This window comes from Petromyzon marinus, chromosome 82 (assembly GCF_048934315.1).
Source record: "Petromyzon marinus isolate PM22_M1 ecotype Great Lakes invasive population chromosome 82, UKy_Petmar_22M1.pri1.0, whole genome shotgun sequence".
Lineage (NCBI taxonomy): Eukaryota > Metazoa > Chordata > Hyperoartia > Petromyzontiformes > Petromyzontidae > Petromyzon > Petromyzon marinus.
In genome coordinates, this window is record NC_133747.1 from 3,689,975 (window position 1) to 3,707,117 (window position 17,143).

The 17,143-nt window shown below is 53.6% G+C and overlaps 1 protein-coding gene across 3 annotated transcripts in view; it reads right to left on the reverse strand.

Moving 5' to 3' along the window:
* Positions 1-1,766: 1,766 nt before the first annotated feature.
* The window catches only part of LOC116957700 (amyloid-beta A4 protein-like), a 61,240-nt gene continuing 45,863 nt past the window's right edge, over positions 1,767-17,143 (reverse strand). The window contains exons 11-16 of one of the 3 annotated variants that reach the window (XR_012931224.1): positions 15,037-15,369; positions 13,163-13,231; positions 12,746-12,891; positions 12,012-12,224; positions 6,311-7,413; positions 1,767-6,259 (exon numbers count right to left, since the gene is read on the reverse strand). Coding sequence is in view for 1 of the 3 variants with exons in the window: in XM_076057365.1 (XP_075913480.1) it covers positions 7,312-7,413; positions 12,012-12,224; positions 12,746-12,891; positions 13,163-13,231; positions 15,037-15,369 (863 nt within the window). In the remaining 2 variants the exon portion in view is untranslated. Of the gene's footprint in view, positions 7,414-12,011; positions 12,225-12,745; positions 12,892-13,162; positions 13,232-15,036; positions 15,370-17,143 lie in introns of all 3 variants that reach the window. The other 2 variants (XR_012931223.1, XM_076057365.1) reach the window with 2 other exon arrangements.

A 17,143-nucleotide genomic window follows, 5' to 3' on the forward strand; every position in this document is an offset into this window, starting at 1 on the left:
ACCCGCAATCATTCTTTTCTGTTTCTGGAGTAACCCCGAGGGTGTAGGATTCAGTCTCTTGGCTCCGCCAAATGGGGTTTGGCCAGGAGACATTAGAACGCCTATCCCCCTGGGGCCTCAAGCACAATCTTAAGTTAGATTTTTAACACATATTTTAGTGGTACTTATGTCGTGAGTCCAACTGAGCCGCAGACGTTCTTTAGAGGCAACACATTGATTTGTAACATCAACACATAATACAAAGAGGTAACTGCCCCTTCACCAGATACAGCCTAGGATGGTGGCCACCCAGCTAACTACCCGATACGGAGTTACAGCTACGAAGGGTCTGACCCTCACTAGGGTCCCGGCCACGTGTTGATGCCTGTAGAGCTTCCAGCTTGTAGGACGTAGAGCTTCAGCTTGTAGAATGCAGCGACCCGGTCCCTCTCAGGCACCCACCTTATATCCCCCTGGGTCGGGGCTGCTCCGCCCTTGGCCCGCCCGCCTTCGAGCGTTTTAGCTCTCTCTCGATCCCTCTTGAGAGCTCTCCCCAGACACGTGATTTCCCCCTAGCCCCCCCCTCCCCCCACCTGGGGGGCCTCTTTGTGGACACTCCGGATCACGTGTCTACGGGGTCAACCAGAGTGCAATGGCCCATGGCAACCCTGCCCCTGGGCTGACACTCTCCCACTCCCCCTTGTGGGAGCCCGCATTACAAGCTATGCGTGGTGCCCGCGCTATCCCAGCGCACACCAAGCACCGCTAGGGCTGGTACTACACCTGCCTATGGGGTGTACGTGATGACAGTGCAACGCGCGCCATGGCCCTCTCAGGCGGGCACCATACAGTGACATTCCCGATGTCACTGCACTTGTATTGAAGGTGGAGGGGTTACCAGCCCTTTGCACCCATCCAGAGCACACACTGGCCGCTGCGGTGGCTACAAGTGCCACAACGGGAAAAGCCGAATGGAATTGGCCGGTCCAATGGAAATGCTCGCATTGACCACAGTGTTATAGTCCTGCCCCACCGGGGAGGTCGGAGGTTGTTTTCTGGGATTCCGCCACGGCAAGGTGGCGACCCATCCGCCCTCTCACCCACCAATACCAACAACCGCCATTCCCCACTAAGTTACGGTGATGTCAACATGGCGCCTGCGCCAGGCGCACTTTGAGGCCACCTGAAGTGTCGAAGGCTCGCCGACATGATGTCTTGGGACATATCCAGCAGGTGCCATGGGTTGGCTCACTTAGATGAATGCAGATGCACGATCACATGTAACCCACCTACTGTGCCAACTTGCTGCATTTTAGCTACCCGATGCTCCGCTTGCTGTTGTTGCTGCAGGGCAACTGCCACTCCCCCTTGTGGGAGCCCACATTACAAGCTATGCGTGGCAGCAGCGTCCTTCACGAGGCCCCTCCAGAGACCGATCTTGATACCGTTGGCACCGGTCGTCGACAAGTCCACTCGGCTTCACATCCTCCCATAACGCATCAGCTACGTCTCTTCTCCAGCCTGTGTCGTGCCCATTCATCCCCCTCTATGCGGGCCATACAGAAGCTGCTTGGGCATGCAGTGGCTGGGCATGTGCGGGCTACGTGACCCAGCCAACGCAGCCTCGCCTGCTGGAGCAGCTTGCCGATGGGAATGTGTCAGGTTAACACCCAGGAGATGGATCGTAGGCAGGGCCAGCCTGAATGTATCAAACCGGCACCAATGTTCCACCAGAGGGGTCCACGATTCATAAGCGTAGAGAAGGACTCACCACCACAGACGTCCACCAGAGTCTGGATCCTTTATTGGTCCACATCGCGACGTCCGTGAACGTTTGTAAATCTTTATTTTATTTTAAATAACGAGCTCTCGTGGTCACAGAGTTCCGTCTAAAACCTAGCAAGGGAACTCTAGCGGGGGCTGCACAGACTCATCGTGAAACCTCACCACTGTGTACCTCACCACTCCGTCTACCTCGCCACTCCGTCTACCTCGCCACTCCGTCTACCTCGCCACTCCGTCTACCTCGCCACTCCGTCTACCTCGCCACTCCGTCCACCTCGCCACTATCTTACCACTCTACTTCACAACTACCTAACCACCCCATCTAGCTAATCACCTCCAGATCCCTCGACCTCATCATCCCATGCAGACCCGCCATCCCTCCCCTCCCGTAGGTTCACTCGCGACCGCCCGGTCTGTGTCGTGGTTGTGAAGGGGACTCGGTGAGGTTTAAACGACGAAGACTCTACTCGAACCTCCTATTCCTCCACCACCTCCTATTATTCCTCCACCTCATCCTCCAATTCCTCCTCCACCTACAATCCTAATTTCGCAACATCTTTTACCAACCAGTAGCGCTAATTACATGCAGTATATGCAGAATACTCACTCGAGTACTAAACTCAATACACACACACACCCAGCACACATCACGGACCCGGGGATCTACAGACCCAGGGGTCTAGAGACCCGGGGGTTGAGAGTCATGGTCGAGAGCAGGGGTGGGGAACGTCCGGCCTGCGGGCCGTATAAGGCCCGCAAAATCATTTAGTCTGGCCCTGCCAAGGCAACTGCAGGCGGGACTCAAAATTCAATAAATCTAGGAGCAAACCTGAAAAAAGCAGTTGCGAGTAGCAACATGATCAATACTAGCTAACATCACATGTCTCACCAAAGAGAAGCAGTTCCAGCCATCGCATTAGGGGTGAGTTAATTAAATGTTTAACCAAATATAACGGGCTAATTTTTAAGTTGATAATTTTGTGTGGCCCACGAATGATGTTATAAATTTCCAATGCCCCTTGGCAGAAAAAAGGCTCCCCACCCCTGGTCTAGAGAGTCATGGTCTAGAGAGTCACAGTCGAGTCATGGTCTAGAGCAGTGGTTCTTAACATGGGCTGCAAGACATGGCCAGATTTGTTTAGAAGGTAAATAATAGAAAATAAATTAAGCACAGGCACGTAAGTACAACTACTTTGTTTCATCAAACATCTTTATGTATTAACGTTTGACGATTGGGAACCAAAGGGAAGCAAGGCTGCAGTAAAGATTAAGAACCACTGGTCTAGAGACTCGGGCTCTAGAGAGAGTCATGGTCTAGAGACTCGGGCTCTAGAGAGTCATGGTCTAGAGACTCGGGCTCTAGAGAGAGTCATGGTCTAGAGACTCAGGCTCTAGAGAGTCATGGTCTAGAGACTCGGGCTCTAGAGAGTCATGGTCTAGAGACTCGGGATCTAGAGTCATGGTCTAGAGACTCGGGCTCTAGAGAGTCATGGTCTAGAGACTCGGGCTCTAGAGAGTCATGGTCTATAGACTCGGGCTCTAGAGAGTCATGGTCTAGAGACTCAGGCTCTAGAGAGTCATGGTCTAAAGACTCGGGCTCTAGAGAGTCATGGTCTAGAGACTCGGGCTCTAGAGAGTCATGGTCTAGAGACTCGGGCTCTAGAGAGTCATGGTCTAGAGACTCGGGCTCTAGCGAGTCGTGGTCTAGAGACTCGGGCTCTAGAAAGTCATGGTCTAGAGACTCGGGCTCTAGAGAGTCATGGTTTAGAGACTCGGGCTCTTGAGAGTCATGGTCTAGAGACTCGGGGTCTAGAGAGTCATGGTCTAGAGACTCGGGCTCTAGAGAGTCATGGTCTAGAGACTCGGGCTCTAGAGAGTCATGGTCTAGAGACTCGGGCTCTAGAGAGTCATGGTCTAGAGACTCGGGCTCTAGAGAGTCATGGTCTAGAGACTCGGGCTCTAGAGAGTCATGGTCTAGAGACTCGGGCTCTAGAGAGTCATGGTCTAGAGACTCGGGCTCTAGAGAGTCATGGTCTAGAGACTCGGGCTCTAGAGAGTCATGGTCTAGAGACTCGGGCTCTAGAGAGTCATGGTCTAGAGACTCGGGCTCTAGAGAGTCATGGTTTAGAGACTCAGGCTCTAGAGAGTCATGGTCTAGAGACTCGGGATCTAGAGTCATGGTCTAGAGACTCGGGCTCTAGAGAGGCATGGTCTAGAGACTCGGGCTCTAGAGAGTCATGGTCACAAGACTCGGGCTCTAGAGAGTCATGGTCTAGAGACTCAGGCTCTAGAGAGTCATGGTCTAGAGACTCGGGCTCTAGAGAGTCATGGTCTAGAGACTCGGGCTCTAGAGAGTCATGGTCACAAGACTCGGGCTCTAGAGAGGCATGGTCTAGAGACTCGGGCTCTAGAGAGTCATGGTCACAAGACTCGGGCTCTAGAGAGTCATGGTCTAGAGACTCGCAGTCTAGACAGTCATGGTCTACAGACCCGGGCTCTAGAGACCATCTGACCACTCTCAGGATGCAATCTCTTCCCGTCATGCCCATAATCATCATCAAAATTACCGTCACGATCAGCGCAATCATCATCATGACCATCACCTAACGACAACGTCTAACATCATGGTTACAAGTTAACAGCACATATACACAGGTGATAGCATAGGTACACACACACGTACACACACATGTACACACACTCGTACGCGTGCGCAGGTGTATGTGTGCCCGTGAACACGCGTGTGCCCGTGAACACGCGTGTGCGTGTCATTCTTTTTCTCGCCTCATTTTAATTTATATATAAAAAAACCACATGGACGGCTAGAGTGAGCAGGGCGGTTAGTGACACCGACAGAGCAGTGAACAACGCAAATAAATAAAGCAGTGTCATTAACTATTCATTCACTATTCATCTAGCCAGGTGAGAGCCACGCAATTGATATTCACTATTCATATAGTTAAATGAGAGCGACCCCGTTGAGATTCACTATTCATCTAGCCAGGTGAGAGCTACCCCACTGAGATTCACTATTTATATAGCCAGGTGAGAGTGACCCCGTTGAGATTCACTATTCATCTAGCCAGGTGAGAGCTACCCCACTGAGATTCACTATTCATATAGCCAGGTGAGAGCTACCCCACTGAGATTCACTATTCATCTAGCCAGGTGAGAGCTACCCCACTGAGATTCACTTCATCTAGCCAGGTGAGAGCGACCCCACTGAGATTCACTATTCATATAGCCAGGTGAGAGTGACCCCGTTGAGATTCACTATTCATCTAGCCAGGTGAGAGCTACCCCACTGAGATTCACTATTCATATAGCCAGGTGAGAGCGACCCCAGTGAGATTCACTATTCATCTAGCCACGTGAGAGCTACCCCACTGAGATTCACTATTGATCTAGCCAGGTGAGAGCTACCCCACTGAGATTCACTATTCATCTAGCCACGTGAGAGCTACCCCACTGAGATTCACTATTCATATAGCCAGGTGAGAGCTACCCCACTGAGATTCACTATTCATCTAGCCACGTGAGAGCTACCCCACTGAGATTCACTATTGATCTAGCCAGGTGAGAGCTACCCCACTGAGATTCACTATTCATCTAGCCACGTGAGAGCTACCCCACTGAGATTCACTATTCATATAGCCAGGTGAGAGCTACCCCACTGAGATTCACTATTCATCTAGCCAGGTGAGAGTGACCCCAGTGAGATTCACTATTCATCTAGCCACGTGAGAGCTACCCCACTGAGATTCACTATTCATATAGCCAGGTGAGAGCTACCCCACTGAGATTCACTTCATCTAGCCAGGTGAGAGCCACTCTACTGAGATTCACTATTCATCTAGCCACGTGAGAGCTACCCCACTGAGATTCACTATTCATCTAGCCAGGTGAGAGCTAACCCCCCCTGAGATTCACTATTCATATAGCCAGGTGAGAGCGACCCCAGTGAGATTCACTATTCATCTAGCCAGGTGAGAGCTAACCCCCCCTGAGATTCACTATTCATATAGCCAGGTGAGAGCGACCCCACTGAGATTCACTATTCATCTAGCCAGGTGAGAGCCACTCCACTGAGATTCACTATTCATCTAGCCAGGTGAGAGCCACTCCAATGATATTCACTATTCATATAGCCAGGTGAGAGCTACCCCACTGAGATTCACTATTCATCTAGCCAGGTGAGAGCGACCCCACTGAGATTCACTATTCATCTAGCCAGGTGAGATGAATAGTGTGCAGACACCATTGTCTAGACTCTCACCAATGTGTTATCACCACTGTGTAGACTCGCCACCTCACCACTGTGTAGACTCACCACCTCACCACTGTGTAGACACTCACCACTGTGTAGACTCATCACCTCACCACTTTGAAGACTCTCACCACTGTGTAGACGCTCACCACTGTGTAGACTCACCACCTCACCACTGTGTAGACTCTCACCACCTCACCACTGTGTAGACACTCACCACTGTGTAGACTCTCACCACCTCACCACTGTGTACTCTCACCACCTCACCACAGTGTAGACTCTCACCAGCTCACCACTGTGTAGACTCTCACCAGCTCACCACTGTGTAGACTCTCACCAGCTCACCACTGTGCAGACTCTCACCAGCTCACCACTGTGTAGACTCTCACCAGTTCACCACTGTGTAGACTCTCACCAGCTCACCACTGTGTAGACACTCACCACCTCACCACTGTGTAGACACTCACCACTGTGACGACTCACCAGCTCACCACTGTGTAGACTCTCACCACTGTGTAGACACTCACCACTGTGTAGACTCACCACCTCACCACTGTGTAGACTCTCACCAGCTCACCACTGTGTAGACTCTCACCAGCTCACCACTGTGTAGACTCTCACCATGGACCACTGTGTAGACTCTCACCAGCTCACCACTGTGTAGACTCTCACCAGCTCACCACTATGTAGACACTCACCGTGGACCACTAAAACCGTGGATGTGACACCGAGCGAGAGAGAGGGCGATGTGGACAGAGTTTATATTTATATAGAGTGGGGTGTGCGGGGGGAGTATCTATAGTGGGGAATGTCTAGCGCAGTGTCGTATGGAGTGTATAGCAGTGTGTAGTGTTTAGTGTGGTGTGTAGTGTTTAGTGTGGTGTATAGTAGTGTAGTGTGTAGCAGCGCATAGTAGTGTAGTCTATAGCAGAGTAGTGTATAGTACAGTAGTCTATAGTAGAGTAGTGTGTGGTAGTTGAAGTATGTAGTAGTGTATAGTGTAGTGTATAGTAGTGCTGCATAGCGTCGTGTATAGTTTAGTGTAGTGTATCGTGTAGTAGTAGTGGTGTATAGTTTAGTGTATAGTGCAGTGTATAGTTGTGCATAGTAGTGTACGGTAGAGTAGTGTATAGTAGCGTAGTGTATAGTGTAGTGTACAGTAGCGTAGTGTAGTGTATAGTAGCATAGTGTATAGTAGTGTATAGTAGCATAGTGTATAGTACTGTAGTGTATAGTGTGGTGTACAGTAGTGTAGGGTATACTGTAGTGTAGCCTCAGCACTAGATGTGCATCTGCTCGAAGTACTTGTACGTTGGATTCTCGTATCCATTCTGCTGCATCTTGTTCAGATGGCGCTCTTCTGGGCTTAGAGCAGCATCAACCTGCACCATCACCACCATGACCATCATCACTACCGTCAATACCATCCCCACCACCATCACCACCATCACCACCATGACCATCATCACTACCGTCAATACCATCCCCACCACCGTCACCATCATCACCACCGTCACCACCGTCACCACCACTATCATCACCACCACCACCACCATCATCATCATCACAACCCCTCAAAAACAAAGTTCCCCCGTGTAGCCTTCAAACAGGTCGCTGGGGCAAGTGCTGTTAACGAGCAGCAGCGTAGCAATAAATTTAATAATTAATGCGCCAGGGTGCTAACCGCTGCCCTACCACTCCCAAATAACAACTGCCGCTATTCGCCACTAAGTGACAATGACGTCGCCACGGCGCCCGTGCCAAGCTAGGTGCACCAGGAGGAGGTCACGGGAAAGACCCAGTCGGTGCCATGGGTTGAACTGCTGTGCCAGGCTTGGTACAGATTCATCACATATGCCCCCTACTATGCCAACTGGCTTTGTTTTAGCTGCCCAGTGCTCTTCCTCACTACCTCCTCCTCACCACTTCCTCACCATCTGCTGCTCCATAACACCGTGGCTGATTGTGGTGTGCTGCTCACCCACCCACACACCCACCCATCAACACACCCACCCACCAACACAACCACCCACTCACCCACACCCACAAAACACACCCACCCATTCACTCATCCACTCACTCACTCCACTCACACTCATCCACCCACCCACTCATCTACCCACCCCAGTTACTCACCCACCCACCAACCCACACACCCACCCACTCACTCATCAACCAACCAAACCACCCACCCACTTACCCACTCAGTTACTCATCCACTCATCCACCCACCCACGCACCCACCCACCTACGTAACCACCCACCCATTCACTGACCCAAACACCCACCAACTCACCCACCCACTCATCCACACACACACTCACTCGCCCACACACTCACTCACCCACACACCCACACAACAACCGCCATTCGCCACTAAGTGACGGTGACGTCACCACGACGCTTGTGCCAGGCCATGTGCACCTTGAGGCCATGTGAAGTGTTGAACGCCCGCTGGCAGGAGGTCACGGGGCAGACCCAAGTGCCACGGGTCGACTAAGATGACTGGCTGATGCACCACCTGTGCCCCCTACTGTGCCAACCTGCTGTGCTTTAGCCACCCGGCGCTCCGCTCACTGTTGTGAGCGTCGCTCCTCCGCCCTCTGTTGTTGTTGGAGGGCGACTGCCTCCAACTGCCCAGTAGCGTCCTTCACGAGCCACCTCTACAGAGGCCGATCTTGACACTGCTGGTACCAGTCATTGGCAAGTCCACTCAGCTCCACGTCCTCCTGTACCACATCACTCCAAATCTTCTCTAGCCCTTGATGCGCCCACCCAGCCCCCTTGATCCGGCCGAACAAAAGCTGCCTAGGCATGCAGTGGCTGGGCATGCGGGTTACATTACCTAGCCAACACAGCCTTGCCTGCCAGAGGAGCTCACAGATGGGACCTTGTCTATATCTTTCAGGATTTGTGAGCTCCTCACACAATCCAGCCTGATTAAACCCAAGATGGATCGTAGGCAGGCTAGCCTAAATGTTTCTAACCGGCGAAGATGTTCCATTAGGGGGGTCTACGTTTCGCAAGCGTAGAGAAGGGAGGGAATGACCGTGGCCGAGAAGACCTTAAGCTTAGTGCGGAGCGACAGACCAGGTAGCTTCCACACAGCGTTACGCAACCGATGAAAAGATATTGCCGCTCGACTGATTTGGAGTGAGAACTCTGCTGTTAAACTGGAGCCGGTCATAATCACACTGCCCAGGTATGGAAAACTCTCCACTCTCTCCACAACTGCCCCATCACCGATTGGGAGTTGTGGGGGTGGAGTGTCCGATGATACAAAATACCCAGACAGGTGCTTAGTTTTGGTGGGGCTGATGGTAAGGCCCCATCTCTTAGTGGCACGCTTCAGTCTCAGCAGCAGCGTCTCCAACTCCTCCTCTGAATGAGCAGCTATTACCAAATCATCGGCATACAAAACGTGGTTGAGCAATAGGGAGCCATCCCTTGACCGCACCCGGGCATCGATCAGCCTCCCATTATATCTGTACCAAATGGAGATTCCCCCGTTACAGCTATTGAAGGCGTCACGAACTACGTGGTCAAAATAGATGTTAAATAATGTGGGAACCAGAGGACATCCCTGTCGCATCTCAAGGTGTACAGGGAATGGCTGACTCCCGGCCACGTAGTTTGACCGGGGCCGGCTCACCATCATGAAGGTCCTTAATGATCATGAGCAGAGGGTCAGGGACTCCAAAAGCACGAAGAACCCAGAGCCCAGGCCTACTGATGGTATCATAGGCCTTGACCAGGACAATAAAGCAGAGACGTAGGTCTTGTTGGAATTCCCTACACCTCTGCTGTAGCAGACGGACAGAACATATGTCATCTGTGCAGGACCGCCCTTTCCTGAAACCGCATTGGGGCTCCGCATGCCTCTCCTCAGCGTGCCTGGCGAGGCGATGTTGAATAATCCTTGCCAGGACCTTTCCCGGAACACTGAGGAGTGAGATGCCCCTGTAGTTGTTACAGTCTGGTGGTTCAGACTGTTGTCATGATGTCATGTAGGGCAGTCTGTGCACAAACGCCACCCTCCTTCAGCATTTCGCTTGGGAGATCATCTCTGCCCGCTGCCTTTCCTGGTCTCAGACTCCGGATCGCCTTCAGTACTTCCTCAACAGATGGCACTTCAGCCAGCTACTCACAGGGAATGACTTCTTCAAATATTTTAGGCACCGCAGCCTCAGCAGGGTCATCCTCACTTTGTGCCACGGTGTTTTCCTGGCTGAGGGATTTTCCCTCCCCCAGGACCTCACAGAAAGGCTCAGCAAATCTGCAAATCTGTTCCTGGGGGTCGGAGATTGAAGCACCGTGTTTTCCCCTAATGATGGTAATAGGTGTGGCGCTGCAGGTTACTTTTTTGATGGAGTTAAATAGAGATTTGTGATTGCGGGCCACTGAGGCAGACTCCATCTCCTCAGAAACCCGCGACCACCACCCATCCTTGCAGCGCCTCACGGCTCTCCGAACCTCCGAGCGAAGGCTGCGGTAAGCCTCCTCATGCTCTGACGTGGGATTCTGTAGCCGATGACAGTGGGCCTGTCGCTTTTTCTCAACCGTCCTGAACACCTCCTCTGTCAGCCAGGGTCTCTGGAGAGGTCTGGACCGCGTACCCAAAGCAGTCATTGCAGCTGCATGAGTCACAGTCCTAAACCTCGCCCATTTTCCCTCGACATCAGGAGGAGTGGGGGACAATGCCAACGCCAGCCGCAAGCGATGATGAAATTTTCGCTTGCAACTTTCATCAGATAACTGAGACCAGGCCACTTTAGGTTGGAATGGGGTCCTGGGCCTACACCCACCACGGGAGTGGAAGAATGGCAGGCGCATCTTACAGATGACTAATCGATGGTCAGAGGGCAGATCAGCTCCACGGTAGGTCCTGGTGTCATGGACATGGGCTCGCATCCACTGGTCCATCACTATGTAGTCCAGCAGATGTTCTTGCTTGGACCCGGCATGCATCCATGATGTTGTGTGGATGCGCCGATGCCGGAACAGCGTGTTGGTAATTACAAGCCCATGGGCTGCACAAAAATCTAGCAGCCTCCTACCGTTATTATTGAGCTGAAGTGGCCCATGCCCTCCAATCACTCCAGACCAGGTGCCAGCATCATGACCAATTCGGGCATTGAAGCCACCCAACAAGATAACTCTATCCCGAGGGGCCACTTTAGCCAGCACCTGTGACAGGAGGTCATAGAAGGCATCTGACTCATCGGCTTTGCCTGCATCCCTCCACGGATGTTCGTCTTCGGTGGGGGCATAAGTAACCATGACCACCACTCCTCGCCTCCGGTTGATGGGAAGTCGAGCCCAAAGTAGCCTAGGGCTTACAGCTTCCCACACCTCACAGCCACGCTCCCACACCCCCTCCATTCTTTTGTTCAAAAGAAGGGCCACACCCTGTTGTTTGGCAGTCTGCTGCCCCGAGCAGAGGATTGTCCATCCCTCATGGTGGCACGAGCCAGAACCGGTCCACCGGACCTCCTGAATTCCACAGAGATCATCCAGGCTGTACCGGTCCAGCTCCCGACAGAGAAGTGGCAGCCTCTCCTCTGCAGTGAGCGTTCGAACATTCCACGTGGCCATCCGTAGTGGCTTTTCGTTGTTTCTGGAGGAGCCCCGAGGGTAGAGATTCAATCTCCTGGCTCCGCCAATTGGGGTTTGGCCAGGAGACGTCATAGACGCCTGTCCCCCGGGGCCTCCGGCACAAGCTTATTAGTTACATATTTCATTCGTAGTTTAGTGGTAATTAATTGAAGGTGGAGAGGTTACCGGCCCCTCCCACCCGTCCAGAGCCCCCGTTTAGCCACTGTGGTGGACAGAGACGCCATGAGGGGAGGAGCCAATCGGAATTGGCCCTCCCCCCACAGCACTGTCAACGACAGAGTTGCCCGTCCGGCACCGCAAGGAAGTAGGGGGACGGACACACCCACTCACCCACCCACACACCCACTCACCCACACACACCCACCTCTACGACGCCGTGGCTGATGCTGGCGTGCTGCTGCTGCTGCTTGCGCCGCAGCACGGCCAGCGACAGGACGATGGCGGCCGCGACGATCGAAGCCCCCGCCAGGAGTCCGACCAGGGCCCCGCGGTTCACCAGCCCCTCCCCCTCATCCTCACCATCGTCGTCGTCATCCTCACCGCCGCCCTCGCCACCGTGCTGACGCCCACCACGCATCTATGGGGTGGGGGGGGAGTTGGATTCTCAGATTCCCTATCTCTTCACATGACCCATAGATTTCCTATGGGAACCGGTTCCCTATCTCTTAACACTGTCCCATGTTAAGAGATAGAGAACCTGTTCCCTATCTCTTAACATAGCCCATACACTTCCTATGGGAACCGGTTCCCTATCTCCTAACACTGTCCCATGTTAAGAGATAGGGAACCGGTTCCCTATCTCTTAACATAGCCCATTGACTTCCTATGGGAACCGGTTCCCTATCTCTTAACATGACCCATAGACTTCCTATGGGAACCGGTTCCCTATCTCTTAACATGACCCATAGACTTCCTATGGGAACCGGCTCCCTATCTCTTAACATGACCCATAGACTTCCTATGGGAACCGGCTCCCTATCTCTTAACATGGCCCATAGACAATCCTATGGGAACCGGTTCCCTATCTCATAACAGCTGCTGCTATTAGCCGATGCCGATATTATTTGAGGATGATGCGAACGACGACGATGACCTCACCATCTTCTGTGGGAGTTGGTAGACAGCAGAGTCCTGTTGAGTCCCCTTGGAGCCCAGAGGGGGAGCCTTGACCAGAATCTCGTTGGTGAGGATCTCCAGGTACTCCTCCTCCTCCTGATCATCCACCTCCTCCTCCTCCACGAGGCCTGGACTCACCATGCAGAGAAGACCCATGGATTCAACTCACCCACCGACTCACCCACCCACCCACTCATCAGACCCACAGACAACACAGAGACCCATAGACTCACCACACAGATGCCCACACAGACCCATAGACTCACCACACAGACGCCCATAGACTCACCACACAGACACTCATAGACTCAACAAAAGACCCATAGACTCACCACACAGAGACCCAAAGACTCACCACACAGACGCATAGACTCACCACACAGAGACCCACAGACTCACCGTGTGTGTAGCTGGATTTATCTGGAATGGTCCTGTGGCCAGGGTTGTATTTCGATGACTTCTGGCTCCCTACACAGAGAGAGAGAAAGAATGACACAGCCACCGTGAACCCAGCGACACGGCCATCGTGAACCCAGCCACATGGCCACCGTGAACCCAGCCACATGGCCATCGTGAACCCAGCCACATGGCCACCGTGAACCCAGCGACAGGGCCAGCGTGAACCCAGCCACATGGCCGCTGTGAACCCAACGACACGGCCACCGTGAACCCAGCCACACGGCCATCGTGAACCCAGCCACATGGCCACCGTGAACCCAGCGACAGGGCCAGCGTGAACCCAGCCACATGGCCGCTGTGAACCCAACGACACGGCCACCGTGAACCCAGCCACACGGCCGCCGTGAACCCAGCGACAGGGCCACCGTGAACCCAGCCAAATGGCCACCGTGAACCCAGCGACAGGGCCACCGTGAACCCAGCGACACGGCCGCCGTGAACCCAGCCACACGACCACCGTGAACCCAGCTACATGGCCACCGTGAACCCAGCGACACGGCCACCGTGAACCCAGCCACACGGAAACCGTGAACCCAGCGACACGGCCATCGTGAACCCAGCGACACGGCCACCGTGAACCCAGCGACAGGGCCGCCATGAACCCAGCGACACGGCCACCGTGAACCCAGCCACACGACCACCGTGAACCCAGCCACACGGCCATCGTGAACCCAGCGACACGGCCGCCATGAACCCAGCGACACGGCCACCGTGAACCAGGCCACACGACCACCGTGAACCCAGCCACACGACCACCGTGAACCCAGCCACACGACCGTGAGCCCAGCGACACGGCCACCGTGAACCCAGCGACACGGCCACCGTGAACCTAGCCACACGGCCACCGTGAACCCAGCCACACGGCCACCGTGAACCCAGCCACACGGCCACCGTGAACCCAGCCACACGACCACCGTGAGCCCAGCCACACGACCGTGAGCCCAGCGACACGGCCGCCGTGAACCCAGCGACACGACCACCGTGAACCCAGCCACACGACCGTGAACCCAGCCACACGACCGCCGTGAACCCAGCCACATGGCCGCTGTGAACCCAACGACACGGCCACCGTGAACCCAGCCACACGGCCGCCGTGAACCCAGCGACAGGGCCACCGTGGACCCAGCCAAATGGCCACCGTGAACCCAGCGACAGGGCCACCGTGAACCCAGCGACACGGCCGCCGTGAACCCAGCCACACGACCACCGTGAACCCAGCTACATGGCCACCGTGAACCCAGCGACACGGCCACCGTGAACCCAGCCACACGGAAACCGTGAACCCAGCGACACGGCCATCGTGAACCCAGCGACACGGCCACCGTGAACCCAGCGACAGGGCCGCCATGAACCCAGCGACACGGCCACTGTGAACCCAGCCACACGACCACCGTGAACCCAGCCACACGGCCATCGTGAACCCAGCGACACGGCCGCCATGAACCCAGCGACACGGCCACCGTGAACCCAGCCACACGACCACCGTGAACCCAGCCACACGACCACCGTGAACCCAGCCACACGACCGTGAGCCCAGCGACACGGCCACCGTGAACCCAGCGACACGGCCACCGTGAACCTAGCCACACGGCCACCGTGAACCCAGCCACACGGCCACCGTGAACCCAGCCACACGGCCACCGTGAACCCAGCCACACGACCACCGTGAGCCCAGCCACACGACCGTGAGCCCAGCGACACGGCCGCCGTGAACCCAGCGACACGACCATCGTGAACCCAGCCACACGACCGTGAACCCAGCCACACGACCGCCGTGAACCCAGCGACACGGCCATCGTGAACCTGTCCCGTACCTGCGTAGCGAGTTGGAGCCGCAGGTTGTCCGATCCGTGACGAGGTGGGCAGCAGAGTGGGCGCTGCTTGAGCAGGAGGAGGTGGGGGAGGAGGTGGAGGAGGAGGAGGGGGAGGAGGGGGGCCGGAGGTAGAGGCTACCAGGGGAAGCAGGGAGAAGGAGGGGGAGGGAGAGGCGGAGGGAGGAGAAGGAGGGAGAGGCAGGGCGTCCCTCCCGTAGCCACGACGACCGGCAGGGAGGGGGGTCTCTGCCTGTTGTTGTTTGTGCTGTTTGTGTTGTCTGTGTCGCTGCTGCTGCTGCTGTTGGGTCTCGTGCAGTGGGGAGAGAGCGGCGGCTGTGGGGAGAGAGGGGGAGAGGGGGGTGAGAGGGGGGAGAGAGAGGGGGAGGTGGTGAGGTGGTGGTGAGGAGGTGGTCAAGAGGTGCTGTTGAGGTGGTGCTGGTGAGGAAGAGGAGGTGGTGAGGAGGAGGTGGTGAGGATATGGTGAGGTGGTGGTGAAGAGGTGGTGAGGAGGTGGTGGTGAGGTGGTGAGGAGCACTGGGTAGCAAAAACGAAGTGAGTTGGCACAGTAGGGGGCACATGAAATACAGGCTGCTGGGTCTGTCAAATGACCTCCTCCTGGTGCACCTAGCCTGGCACAAGCGTTGTGGTGGTCGTTGTCACTACTACTATTGCGTCACTACTACTACTACTGTGTCACTACTACTACTGTGTCACTACCACTACGACTGTGTCACTACTACTGTGACACTACTACTACTACTGTGTCACTACCACTACGACTGTGTCACTACTACTGTGACACTACTACTACTACTGTGACACTACTACTAGTGTCACTACCACTACGACTGTGTCACTACTACTGTGACACTACTACTACTGTGACACTACTACTACTGTGTCACTACCACTACGATTGTGTCACTACTACTGTGACACTACTACTACTGTATCATTACTACTACTACTACTGTGACACTACTACTACTGTGTCACTACTACTACTACTGTGACACTACTACTGTGACACTACTACTACTGTGTCACTACCACTACGACTGTGTCACAACTACTGTGACACTACTACTACTGTGACACTACAACTACGACTGTGTCACTACCACTACGACTGTGTCACTACCACTACTACTACTGTGACACTACCACTACCACTGTGTCACTACTACTGTAACACTACTACTACTGTATCATTACTACTACTACTACTGTGACACTACTACTACTGTGTCACTACTACTACTGTGTCACTACCACTGTGACACTACTACTACTACTGTGACACTACTACTACGACTGTGTCACTACCACTACGACTGTGTCACTACTACTGTGTCACTACTACTGTGTCACTACTACTACTACTGTGACACTACTACTGTGACACTACTACTACTGTGACACTACCATTACTACTGTGTCACAACTACTACTGTGTCACTACTACTGTATCATTACTACTACTACTGTGACACTACTACTACTGTGTCACTACTACTACTACTGTGAAACTACTACTACTACTGTGACACTACTACTATTGTATCACGACTACTACTGTGACACTACTACTACTGTGACACTACTACTACTGTGACACTACTACTACTGTGACACTACTACTACTGTGACACTACTACTACTACTGTGTCACGACTATTACTACTACTGTGACACTACCACTATTGTGTCACTACCACTACTGTGTTACTACTACTGTGACACTACTACTACTGTGACACTACTACTACTGTGACACTACTACTACAACTACTGTGACACTACTACTACTGTGACACTACTACTACTGTGACACTACTACTACTACTGTGTCACTACCACTACTACTACTGTGTTACTACTACTACTGTGACACTACTACTACTACTGTGACACTACTACTACTGTGTCACTACCACTACTACTACTGTGACACTACTACTACTGTGACACTACTACTACTACTGTGACACTACTACTGTGACACTACTACTACTGTGTCACTACCACTACTACTACTGTGTTACTACTACTACTGTGACACTACTACTACTGTGACACTACTACTACTACTACACTACTACTGTGT